This window comes from Hemibagrus wyckioides, linkage group LG18 (assembly GCF_019097595.1).
Source record: "Hemibagrus wyckioides isolate EC202008001 linkage group LG18, SWU_Hwy_1.0, whole genome shotgun sequence".
In the NCBI taxonomy this organism is placed as follows: domain Eukaryota; kingdom Metazoa; phylum Chordata; class Actinopteri; order Siluriformes; family Bagridae; genus Hemibagrus; species Hemibagrus wyckioides.
This window is the reverse complement of record NC_080727.1, coordinates 16,610,001-16,624,731: the sequence shown is the minus strand read 5'-3', so window position 1 is coordinate 16,624,731 and position 14,731 is coordinate 16,610,001. Positions and strand designations below refer to the sequence as shown.

At 38.5% G+C, this 14,731-nt stretch overlaps 1 protein-coding gene across 1 annotated transcript; it reads left to right on the top strand.

The window, feature by feature from the left end:
• Positions 1–323: 323 nt before the first annotated feature.
• LOC131368650 (glutaredoxin domain-containing cysteine-rich protein 2) lies at positions 324–3,227 on the top strand. Its single transcript, XM_058414667.1, has 3 exons — positions 324–720; positions 1,411–1,623; positions 2,807–3,227. The coding sequence occupies exons 1-3, from the start codon at positions 391–393 to the stop codon at positions 2,975–2,977; spliced, it is 714 nt and encodes a 237-aa protein (XP_058270650.1). The 5' UTR covers positions 324–390; the 3' UTR covers positions 2,978–3,227.
• Positions 3,228–14,731: the final 11,504 nt, after the last annotated feature.

The following is a 14,731-nucleotide window of genomic DNA, read 5'->3' as shown; positions in this document are numbered from 1 at the left end:
TTTGTTAGATTGTTGCTTCAGCTTTAACGCTTAAACCGTGCGGAAAACCTACGAAGCATGAAACGGCTAAAAAAGAAAGAAGTACCATAACTGCTGACGCTAAACTTCACAGAGCCGCATCCTAAAAGTCTAAAACCCACATGGAATAAGAGAAATGTGCTTCAGGAGACTGAAACGTTCCTGCTGCGATACTTCAAGCATGATTATTTGATGAAAGCAGAAGGTCTCAGTTTCCGTCTCTTGTTGTTCTGCACCTGAGCTGAAGTGCTGAATAATTCAGCAGCCGGTGAAGAATGAACGACTCTCTACACCAGACTGCGAGCGTCCATGGCAGGGGGTTTGCGCTTCTCAAGCCAGGAGTATAACATCAAAAATAACCGCTGAGGAAACATGGAGGAGAGCTTGAAGAAGACAGGGCCGAGGCACGAGAGCAAGCCGAGGAAGGTGAGGTTCAAGCTGGCCTCGTCGTACAGCGGCCGCGTACTGAAACACGTGTATGAAGACGGCCAGGAACTGGATAGTCCTGAGGAGAAATATCCTCACAGCTTCATGCACACAAAGATCCCTCAGCACCTGGACGTGGAGCAGTTGTGCAGCTTCGAGGAGGTCCAGGGTCAGGATGGGGATGTTCCCACAGGTCTTATAGCCCAGCGCATTAACGTGTACCGAGCAGTGAGCGGCTTCACACCTTTAACATCTACTGATCAACAAGGTGAAAAAGTGAGTTCTGAACACACAGAGACGGTACAGCGTTTCATTGAGCATTTGTGTGTGTGTGTGTGTGTGTTAGCAACATAATCCTTAGCACTTTCCTCCTCTTCCTCTAGTGTTACATAATTGATGTTTCTCATGGATATAAAAGGTTTTTTTTTTTGTAATCTGTTCATATACATGACGTCTCCAAAACATCCTACAACCTTTTAAACAGATTTATTTGTGAGTTCTCTCAATGTGTGTCCACAGCAGTGATCAAAACCTTCAATTACGTTTATTAGCGTCAACCTGCAGACGAATTTAAAAAGATTAGGATATAAGATTAAGCTTTTTGAGCTTTTCTCCTCTTTGACACTAAGATTGTTCAAGACAAGTGAAATGTATTAAAATGCAGGAATAGTCAGTGATGACTGCTGAGAAAATGGCTTTTGTATGTAATTGTGCTTGGGATTATTACAGTGTCAGTCATGAAGTTGTGCTGTGGTGCTTGTGTGGTGCTTCTGCAGAGGAGCAAATCAAATTCATCGTGACAGGCATTCTTTGTCTGGTTTTTCTCTAAGGAGCTTTGTGTCTTTTATTCATGGCATTCAGTATTTATAGCAACAGATTCAAAAAGCCTTTTGTGGCGTAACTGGTTTCCTTTTATACCGTTTATTAATAATGTGCTTTGTGTCTATACTTGCTTGGTTCCTTCAGGCGCCGGTTTTAGACTTCGAAAAGATCATCATCTACACCAGCAACCTGAAGATCATCAGATCTCCTAGTAAAAAAGCAGAGAGCAGTGTAAGACACCGTCACGCCCAAGGAGAAGGACGAGAGGGTTCTCCAGGCCGCGAATCCAGATCTAAAGGGAGACACAGGACAAAAAGTGTCCGTAAGGAGGAACGACATCCTGCTCCTAAGGAAGAGGTGATTATTTTTGTCCTAGTTTTTCGCTGATTTGATTCTGTCCCCAAATCACATGACAGACACCAGCTACAGTCTTCTGTTCCTGCTGTATCACAGGGCAGAATAACACACTCAGAGGAAAGCGATCCGCCCTCTTCCACATACATGACTGCACATGATTGGCTAGTGTCACTGTGATTGACAGGAGAGAGAGAGTGTATGCTCCTCCCACTTAGACAAAGTGACTAATTATGTTCTCTGTGGATCATAGGCAGGATGATAGGACCACAGGTACAGTCACAGGCCGCCTTTAAACAAATAACCAAAAAAATTATATATAAAACAAAACAAATCACATCTGAACTTGAAAGACAAAGGTATTGGTCCATTCCAAATCTCTTTCCGATATGATTTAACCCCTGAGACTCCACTGACCGATCGTTATAAAGGCTGATAATGTAATGGCTAGGTTTTGTTCGTCTATAAATCTTTATGACTCTTGTGTGACACAAAACATGTGTATAGTATACTGTGTAGGTGCTGTGTACCTGTTCATACAACCAATGGATCTGCTGTCTAATAACTCATTATGAAACTCCCTCCATCACCACAACAGACATTTTTGTCCAGTCTCTTAAAGAGTTCACATAATTCAACACATAAACAATCTGATTTCTTCAGTCACCCATTTCCCTTCTTAACTGAAATAATAATAATACTAATAAAAAAATCAGTTTTTATTCTGATCTGTTCCTTAATCCGCTAACGATATTTGATCATTAAACACTGCGGCGCCTTTAATAATTGCACAAATCGGCTGAATCAAACTCATGGCTGCTGATTGGTTGCTTATTTCCTACTTTTCTAAAAATGAAGCCTTGTGACTGAAGCTGCATTCGTTTTATCTGGAGACATATGAAAGTGTTTGAGACGAGTTAAGATCAGATCTGTCAGACATGAAATATTGGATTTCAAATTAATTTTGGATCTATAAACACACTTAATATAAACATACTTACTTATAATTTGCTTTATTTACTTTCCTGTGAGCATCTGTTCTTAATTTGCTCCAATATCACGAGCTTCTTCTTCTCAAAGTCAGGAGATTAATCAGTAAAACCCTAATGCTATTGTAGAGATGTGGATTTGTGGAGTCACCTTGTCTTTCCCTGTGTGATTTCTCTTCATGTCCTTCACCCTGCAGGAGGCAGGCGGCTGTGAGCAGTGCGGAGGTTCGGGTTCAGCCCCGTGTTCTCGTTGCCACGGCAGTAAGCTGTCCATGTTGGCCAACCGCTTCAACGAGTCCATCCGAGAGTTGCGCTGCCCCGCCTGCGATCCGCACGGATTAGAGCCGTGTCAGTCCTGCGTCCACTAAACATTTACACACTGCACAGTTCTAACAAATAACCAGGACAGATATGATGGACGGAGATCTGGATTTACGAGACGTGTGGTTCTGACCAGGGATAATGTTTATAACTGTGATGAGAGTGGAAGAGTGCATTAGCAGGCTATAGAAAACCCTGCGGAAAGGACCTGTCAGGGTTTATTTAATGCAGTATCAGATTATTAGAAACTTTTTTTGGTCATAAAATAAGCATTCAAAATATTCAGTTAAGTCTCAAAAACCCTTGACCTAAAATATTTGCCTTGTTTTTCTGCTAGAGTCACCTTTCCCAATGCGATGATCGTTTTATGGGATGTGATCGGTTATTTGTCCGATAAATAAAATACAGTCTTTTATGTCTGTGTTCTTTTTATACGACCACAGAGATGTTGTATATTGAAAGATTCTCACCTCAGGAAAGTTTAAATCAGAGCTCTGACATCTAACAGTGTTTAGTTGTGTTTATTCACATCTGTGGCATTTCATTAAACCCTGAGCTTTTTGCTGTACAGTGGGAATTACATTCATTCCTCAAGAAGAAGAAGAAGAAGAGCTCCAACCATCCTGTCATGCCGTAAAAAAAAGGTGCATTTAGCTGTCGAAAAACAACAACTTTAGCTCTCAAGAGTAGATAATGTGTCATCAGTTTATATTCCTTTATTCCAGCAGACTCGGTTTCATCGAACATGAAATCTGACCAACCTGCTCACCTGAGACACAGATCCACTGCTCAGATTTTTTCTTATTTACTTTATTTTTCCATTCAGATTCATTACTTCTGGTTGCTTGTTCTGGTTAGATCTGAGTGTAGATGTTTTTTCTTTCAGCATCTATTTCAATGTTCAGTTTTTCCCCCTCATCTGTCCATTAGAAGCTGTGACTCTAAAGCTAATCTAAGTCTATTAGTTTATTATCAGAGGCTGAAAATGAATCAGCACTTTTTTTTATTTATTTACAACAAATCTGATCTGATAATCGGTGTGCAAGTCTTTAATTCCTGTATCCATCCATCCATCCATCCATCTATCCATCCATCCATTGTCTATACCCGCTTATTCCTAATTAGGGTCACGGGGGTCTGCTGGAGCCTATCCCAGAGCACATAGGGCGAAAGGCAGGGGATTCCTTTATCCATACGTAGATATTTAATTTAATATCAGGAACATAAAAGAATTAGAGATTATTTACAGTCGTGAGATTATAGATTTGCGGAATGGTGTGCGTTCGGCTGAGGATTTTTCACTTGTTGAGCAATTTCACTAACTCTGTTTATGTACATAGCTTTATTTTTAGCATCAGACTAACGTGTTCTATGTTTTCTAAACCTCACGTTCGATGTCAAAATCCGTTATAATTAAATATTAATTCTTCATTAAATACTACTGTTATTGAGGCAGAATGTGGTATGAAGCGGTTTTAGTTCATTTGGTCAGCTGTTAAACTGCACAACCTGCTATAGAGGGTTTTTAAAAAATAATTTATTTAATTAATTCAAATATTTAATTTCATATTTCACTTTGTGTATCTTGATATTTTCCTTTGGGAGAAACATAAAGAAGGAAAAGCTTTAAATATTAACCAGTGATGAGTTTGATGACATCACAGAGGATATGGATTAATTATTTTTTTAAATTATTTATTTATTTATTTATTTTATTTTGTATTATTTTTGTATTATTTATTATTTTTAAAAATATTATTTATTTATTTATTTATTTATTTATTTATTTTTATTTTTTTTATTATTTATTGAAATTGTTAAGAATAAATAAATGTCCACAAAAAGGCAACGAAGCTGAAGAGAAAATAGGGGATAAAAATGTGAATGCAAACTGTAAGGATTTGTTCTTTACCATTAGGTTCATTCACCTGCTTTATTTTCTTATTTTATTAGCTGAGCTGTATTAGGGCGTGGCCTGGTCCTCATGGTTGGTGGGAATTGAAAAGAGGTAGGAGTTTTTGAAGGGGAAAAAACAACAGTGAGAGGAAAGAAGCGAGGCTGCAAGTAACTCATTTTATCAAGTAGCTTAATAAAGAGAAATTAAAACATAAAACAAGTGGATCACCGGATCCACTGAGAATCTACAGGAACTGAAAGAGAAGATTTTTGCAGGATTGGTGAGATGAATTCTTTTCGCTCATGTTTTTGAGCATACACTCTCTCTCCTGTCAATCACAGTGAGTGTGTGGAAAGAGGGCAGATCCTCTGGTTCCTCTAAGCATTTACACAATATAAAACCAGATGGATGATGAAGTAAGATATAGACTATGCAAAAAACAAACCTCGGAATACAATGAGCTATGCTGCGTTTATGAATTGCTTATTCAAGCACATTACAGATGTGAACTAAATTATTCCTTTTCCTGTCACTTCCTGTTAATCAGCGTTTGTTCACTGCGCTGTCTCGACTAATTACCATCAATTAATCCTTGTAATCAAAATAGTACTTAATAGTGAATAAATCTGTTGTTGCCTTCAATTAAAGGATGTAGATTAGCATTAACATATCCAACGTGTAATTCGAGACGTCTTCGGTCTGCGCTTCGTGTCTGATAGCGGGAGATAATTAGACGCTGCTCTCAGGCAGCTTCGAGACACAAAAATCACAAGAACGATTAGGGATGTAAGGACGAGCAGGACACAAATCATCCATCTGACACATATAGTATTATGACTGACTGCTGGAGACTAAACACACACACACACACACACACACTTCTTTTGGCAACCTAATCTAAAATATCAGAAAGTAAACAGATAAATTTGATTTCTAAATGAGGTTGATTGGTAATTCTAAATTGCCCATAGGAGTGAGTGTGAGTGTGTGTGTGTGGTTCTCTGTCTATATGTGTGGCCCTGTGATGGACTGCTGACCTGTCCAGGATGTACCCCTGCCTTTCACCCAGTGTGTGCTGGGATAGGCTCCAGCAGATCCCTGTGACCCTAATTAGGAATAAAGCGGGTATAGAAAATGGATGGATGGATGATATTTGTTTATTTTCATGTGGATTGCATCTGCTACAGTAAACACACAGCTCATTTTTATACCTCATCATTTTCTTACTATATTACAGACAAGTTACATCAAGGTTAAAGTTACATAAAATCTTGTAAAAAGTCTTTCTAATGAAATTAAAATGATTCGATTTAATTGCATGTGTGTATGATGTGCAGAGGAGATGTAGGAAGGTTGAAGATTGGGGATAAAACAAATGATCAGCTTTTAGAACTGGAGATTAGAAACTCACTAGTTCGAGGTCAGAGTTGATGGAACCAGGACATAATATAACAATATAAGATTTTTTGGAGATAAAAAGACTCACTGCTTTCCAACTGGACCATGAATCTGTTATGTTTCAGAGCTAAAAGTGAGAGAAATTCTGCCTCGCCTGGATTTCTGCAGGTGTCCTGTCCTTTCTGAATCTTTGCTGATTGCTGCACAGCTTCATGCTGATCTGGAAATCGAGCTGAAGCTGAACGTGTGTGAGACTGTAAAGTGAATCTCAGACGTCTATGCAAATGAGAACATTTTCAATCTAGGCAAGATAATCCACTATTTCTCTTTATAAGAACAAAACGGATTTCAAGAAAAAGATTTCATTCATGGTATATTTTTTACTGTTTTTAAGATTTACATTTTCTTATTTTATTTTCAAATCCTTTTGTTTATTTCTAGAAATTAACGATTAAAATGAGGAAAATAATCAGCTATTAAAACAATTTGTGTAGTAATAGGATTAAAAATCTATTTGGTTTGTTGTAATATTTTTATTTGGTACATCATTTTCACTCAATTCAAGTGCTCAAAATAATCTATGTGATCATGACCCAGAGCAGAAGGTACTTTTATATCAACCCTCATAAATATTCCCTGGAAATACTGAAAATAAAATAAAATAAAATATAATAAAATAAAATAAAATAAAATAAAATAAAATAAAGTAAAGTAAAGTAAAGTAAAGTAAAGTAATGTAAAATAAAATAAAATAAAATAAAATAAAATAAAATAAAGCAAAATAAATTAAATTAAATTAAATTAAATTAAATTAAATTAAATCAAATCAAATCAAATCAAATCAAATCAAATCAAATCAAATCAAATCAAATTAAATTAAATTAAATTAAATTAAATTAAATTAAATTAAATTAAATTAAACAGTGCTGCTGTGGGGGAAAAAAAACCTCAGTTTTCATTCACAAATTTGAAGAACATATAGAAATTTGAAGAATGTTATTTCTCATTTTATTCAGCTCTTCCAAACATTGGAAGTTTCTGGAAAGCTTTCTATTTATTACATGACTGATAGATCCATCTTTAACAACAGCAAGCTCTTTACTAAATGCCGTTTATTAACAATAAAAAAAACTAATAGGAATCAATAATAATAACTGATCAGATTTGCTTCAGTTTTTTCATTCCAGAAAAAATCAGACATCAGAATCTACAACAAAACTGGACACAGTGTTGCTGTGAGTTAAAACTAAGTCCTTTAAACACCATTTCATTATGAGAAGTTCATTATTTTCAAATTAATTAAATGATTAATTTTGGAGAACGTCAGCAGAGACACACAGAGCGTATTACGTCAGCTTCATAAATTAGAAATGAAGTGCTTTTTGTGCCTTTGTTGCATTGCAGCTGTGGTGGGAGTTTCGTTAATACCTGGCAACCCTGCCTTCATTTACTTTCTACTCCATGTGAAAGTAAATATCTCTAGCCTGTTTTTTGTTTTTTTTTCGTCAGTCAGGTGGCACATGTATCTGGTGTTGATGTGAACCTTTCTCAAATGATTTCTTAAAAAAAAACGAATAATGCTCCTGTTATTCATATCTGTTTCTGTATTTAACACTTTATCTGTCTAATCTGAGATTTTTATATAAAGATCTGTTTAGACAAAGTATAGCATCTGTATAAAGCAGCTTCTCGTCTTCCTGAGAACCCAAATCTAAACAAATCATGTTCGTACACAGGAATAAACCAATAACATCAAACCCCCAGGTGGCCAGAATTCCCTCAGTCAGCTCGCTGCTCCTCAGAAGATTAATTACCTCTCAGGAGAATTGGCCAAAGTATAATAGCAGGCAGAATTGCTTTGGCAGACGGTGCTATGCTAACTAAGACTAGACAGTTCGGCTGAAATGAAGTGCATTATTAGGAGTTACACAGGAACCATATCTGCTTCAGGGTCGATGCATTCATTTTCACATTGGAGACGTTCACACCTGCTTTCAGTTCACACACACGTCTGCAACATTGAGCTCTGTGACTCGAGCTGAAAATGTAATGAATAAAACACATTGAGGGTGAAGCAAATAATCAACGATGAGATGGTGTTAAGCTGTTACCATGCTGGAGTGTGTGTGTGTGTGAGGGGTGTGTATGTGTGTGAGGAGTGTGTATGTGTGTGTGAGGAGTGAGTGAGGCTGTGTGTGTGAGGGGTGTGTGTGAGAGGAGTGAGTAAGGGTGTCACACCCTGACACATCCTGTTACGCCCCATCATGCCCCATCACACCCCATCACACCCCATCTTGCCCTATCATGCCCCTGACTACTTCAGTGCTGAGATCTGTCTGCAAGGTTTTAGAGGCTGGTTGTAGCTTTGAATGAAAGAAGTGAGCAGATGGTAAGTTGTGATTTTTTTGTGTGTGAGGGATGTGTATGTGTGTGAGAGGAGTGAGTGAGGCTGTGTGTGTGAGGGGTGTGTGTGAGAAGAGTGAGTGAGACTGTGTGTGTGAGAGGAGTGAGTAAGGGTGTGTGTATGAGGGGTATGTGTGTGTATGTGAGGAAGAGAGTGTGTGTGTGTGTGTGTGTGTGTGAGGAGGAGTGTGTGTCACACCCTGACACACCCTGACACATCGTGTTATGCCCCATCATGCCCCATCTCGCCCCATCATGCCCCATCCTGCCCCTGGCTACTTGAATGATGAGATCTGTCTCCAAGGTTTTAGAGGCTGGTTGTAGCTTTGAATGAAAGAAGCGAGCAGATGGTAAGTTGTGATTTTTTTTTCAACAGGTCTTGATGGAGGCATAAAGAAGGAGAGAATAAATCAGAGAAATTGTCAGTGATTACAGTGAAGTGCAGCTGAAATGGAGATAAATTGGACTCATTACCTGCTCTTGTTCAGCGTGTTCTTTCTTCCTGACCCCTATGTCACAGATTTATACATTTCTCCTCTGAGAGGACTGATCAGATTCTGTTCTATGATTTTTAGGCAATTTATTTGAGATTGCTCCATTTAAGAAGCTCATAACTGCAGCAGGGTTTCGTTTCTGGTTCTGAGATTTACTTTGGGGAAATTGGTCAAAAAAATTGGGAGATAATTATTTGGTTCCCAGGAGTGGAGTAGTAAAAATAATTCTTGACAATATCTAATATATGAAATTGGTGTAGTCCTGTTAATAAAAAATATGGACTTTTTAAAATAAAAAATAAAATAAATGAGATAAGTCTCCAGTGTCAATGCTGTGTCACTAAGTTTTCTGACAGCTTCAAGACTGAGGAGTTTGCACTTCTTTGGGGTTTCTCGGGAACGATCTTCTTAACCTAAAGAGAAACAAAAGAGAGGCTGGTGAGGGAAGGAATGTTTATAGCTGCTATAATGTAAGAGAAAACAGGAACAAACTTTCCTCTTGCTGAGGGATAAGAGGAGTAAAACACTGGGGTGTGCTGTTATGTGTAATAAACTTCCTGTCAAACCGTATAGGGTCACAGTATGATGTCATATTACAGCTCAGATTGCTGTGTCTCATTCCTTACGTATGCAGGTAACGTAAAAAAAATTATTTCAGTTAAACGCTTCACTACACTCAGCCACTAGGTGTCAGTAAAGTGCACTTTCAACACCGTTATACAACTGTTTAATAAATTAAAGAGGAAAATCACTTACCCTGACTTTAAATGCTTGGATCTGTCTAGTTAGAGTGCACTTTTTGCATGAGAAGACGTTTCTTACACCTCTTACTATTTCGTGCCAAACCCTTTCTCAATCTTTGATGTAACACAAGCAGACAAATGAACGTGTAACCTCCAGTGAAAAGCTTCCCATTTAATTTTTAATCATCTTCTCTCCAGTACAGTAATCACGAGCTGCTGTGGCTACTATCTCTCTCTCTCTCTCTCTCTCTCTAAATAATCCTGGCTTGCTGGTATGAATTGGAGCTCAGCCCAGTGGTCTGTTAATTGCCATTTCCTCCATCTCAGGCTTCCTGATGTGTGTTAAAGATAAGTGCCTCCTGTGCCGCACCGTGGCTCTCTGAGTGGACCAGCTGGCTATCAGACTGCAGCATCATGGATGTAAGCGAGTGCCATGTGGCTGGTGGGGTGATGAAAGGATTTCGTATGTTTTATAAAGTGCAGAGCAAATTATAATGAGTGATGCGCGAAAAGAAAGTGATTGTGACTGGTAAATGCTTTGGAAAGCCAAACAGTCATACAGGAACTCTTACTGGTTAAGGTTTTCGATTATTATGAATTATTTAATTAGAAAATGAAGAGATTTCTGCATTAATGGTTTGGCAGACTGCAGGTGGATAGAGAAGACAGAGAAGTGATCTTCAAGCGTGTTGCAGGTTGAACACTGTGAACACTCCTCCCTCTACGACACCGTATCTTCTCTCACATCTTCACTCGGAGGATTAGGGTCTCTGCTCAGACGGAATTCATCAGGACCTGATGGAGAACCCTGAAGTTCTGACTGGTTCTTTGTCTGCAGCCTTCAGAGAGGAAACTGAGCTACACAGTACAAAGCACAGAACTCAAAAGTAACACACACATACACTGTACACACACACTGTACACACAGAAACACATATACTGTGTACACACACACACTGTACACACAGAAACACATATACTGTGTACACACACACTGTACACACAGAAACACATATACTGTGTACACACACACACTGTACACACAGAAACACATATACTGTGTACACACACACACTGTACACACAGAAACACATATACTGTGTACACACACACACTGTACACACAGAAACACATATACTGTTTACACACACACACTGTACACACAGAAACACATATACTGTGTACACACACACACTGTGTACACACACACACTGTACACACAGAAACACATATACTGTGTACAAACACACTGTACACACAGAAACACATATACTGTGTACACACACACACTGTACACACAGAAACACATATACTGTGTACACACACACACTGTACACACAGAAACACATATACTGTGTACACACACACACTGTACACACAGAAACACATATACTGTGTACACACACACACTGTACACACAGAAACACATATACTGTTTACACACACACTGTACACACAGAAACACATATACTGTGTACACACACACACTGTGTACACACACACACTGTACACACAGAAACACATATACTGTGTACACACACACACTGTACACACAGAAACACATATACTGTGTACACACACACACTGTGTACACACACACACTGTACACACAGAAACACATATACTGTGTACACACACACACTGTACACACAGAAACACATATACTGTGTACACACACACACTGTACACACAGAAACACATATACTGTGTACACACACACACTGTGTACACACACACACTGTACACACAGAAACACATATACTGTGTACACACACACACTGTACACACATAAACATATATACTGTGTACACACACACACTGTACACACACACACTGTACACACAGAAACACATATACTGTGTACACACACACACTGTACACACAGAAACACATATACTGTGTACACACACACACTGTGTACACACACACACTGTACACACAGAAACACATATACTGTGTACACACACACACTGTGTACACACACACACTGTACACACAGAAACACATATACTGTGTACACACACTGTACACACAGAAACACATATACTGTGTACACACACACACTGTGTACACACACACACTGTACACACAGAAACACATATACTGTGTACACACACACACTGTACACACATAAACATATATACTGTGTACACACACACACTGTACACACAGAAACACATATACTGTGTACACACACACACTGTACACACAGAAACACATATACTGTGTACACACACACACTGTACACACAGAAACACATATACTGTGTACACACACACACTGTACACACACACTGTACACACATAAACATATATACTGTGTACACACACACACTGTACACACAGAAACACATATACTGTTTACACACACACACTGTACACACAGAAACACATATACTGTGTACACACACACTGTACACACAGAAACACATATACTGTGTACACACACACTGTACACACAGAAACACATATACTGTGTACACACACACACTGTACACACAGAAACACATATACTGTTTACACACACACTGTACACACAGAAACACATATACTGTGTACACACACACACTGTACACACAGAAACACATATACTGTGTACACACACACTGTACACACAGAAACACATATACTGTGTACACACACACACTGTACACACAGAAACACATATACTGTGTACACACACACTGTACACACAGAAACACATATACTGTGTACACACACACACTGTACACACAGAAACACATATACTGTGTACACACACACACTGTACACACAGAAACACATATACTGTGTACACACACACACTGTACACACAGAAACACATATACTGTGTACACACACACACTGTACACACAGAAACACATATACTGTTTACACACACACTGTACACACAGAAACACATATACTGTTTACACACACACTGTACACACAAACACATATACTGTTTACACACACACTGTACACACAGAAACACATACTGTGTACACACACACACTGTACACACAGAAACACATATACTGTGTACACACACACACTGTACACACAGAAACACATATACTGTGTACACACACACACTGTACACACAGAAACACATATACTGTTTACACACACACACTGTACACACAGAAACACATATACTGTGTACACACACACTGTACACACAGAAACACATATACTGTGTACACACACACTGTACACACAGAAACACATATACTGTACACACACACACTGTACACACAGAAACACATATACTGTTTACACACACACTGTACACACAGAAACACATATACTGTGTACACACACACACTGTACACACAGAAACACATATACTGTTTACACACACACTGTACACACAGAAACACATATACTGTTTACACACACACTGTACACACAGAAACACATATACTGTTTACACACACACTGTACACACAGAAACACATATACTGTGTACACACACACACTGTACACACAGAAACACATATACTGTGTACACACATACACTGTACACACAGAAACACATATACTGTGTACACACACACACTGTACACACAGAAACACATATACTGTGTACACACACACTGTACACACAGAAACACATATACTGTTTACACACACACACTGTACACACAGAAACACATATACTGTGTACACACACACACTGTACACACAGAAACACATATACTGTGTACACACACACACTGTACACACACACTGTACACACAGAAACACATATACTGTTTACACACACACTGTACACACAGAAACACATATACTGTTTACACACACACTGTACACACAAACACATATACTGTTTACACACACACTGTACACACAGAAACACATATACTGTTTACACACACACTGTACACACAAACACATATACTGTTTACACACACACTGTACACACAGAAACACATATACTGTGTACACAAACACACTGTACACACAGAAACACATATACTGTTTACACACACACTGTACACACAGAAACACATATACTGTTTACACACACACTGTACACACAAACACATATACTGTTTACACACACACTGTACACACAGAAACACATATACTGTGTACACACACACTGTACACACAAACACATATACTGTGTACACACACACTGTACACACAGAAACACATATACTGTGTACACACACACACTGTACACACAGAAACACATATACTGTGTACACACACACTGTACACACAGAAACACATATACTGTGTACACACACACACTGTACACACAGAAACACATATACTGTGTACACACACACACTGTACACACAGAAACACATATACTGTGTACACACACACACTGTACACACACACTGTACACACAGAAACACATATACTGTGTACACACACACTGTACACACAGAAACACATATACTGTTTACACACACACTGTACACACAGAAACACATATACTGTTTACACACACACACTGTACACACAGAAACACATATACTGTGTACACACACACACTGTACACACAGAAAGACATATACTGTGTACACACACACACTGTACACACAGAAACACATATACTGTTTACACACACACTGTACACACAGAAACACATATACTGTGTACACACACACTGTACACACAGAAACACATATACTGTTTACACACACACTGTACACACAGAAACACATATACTGTGTACACACACACTGTACACACAGAAACACATATACTGTTTACACACACACTGTACACACAGAAAGACATATACTGTGTACACACACACACTGTACACACAGAAACACATATACTGTTTACACACACACTGTACACACAGAAACACATATACTGTGTACACACACACTGTACACACAGAAACACATATACTGTTTAC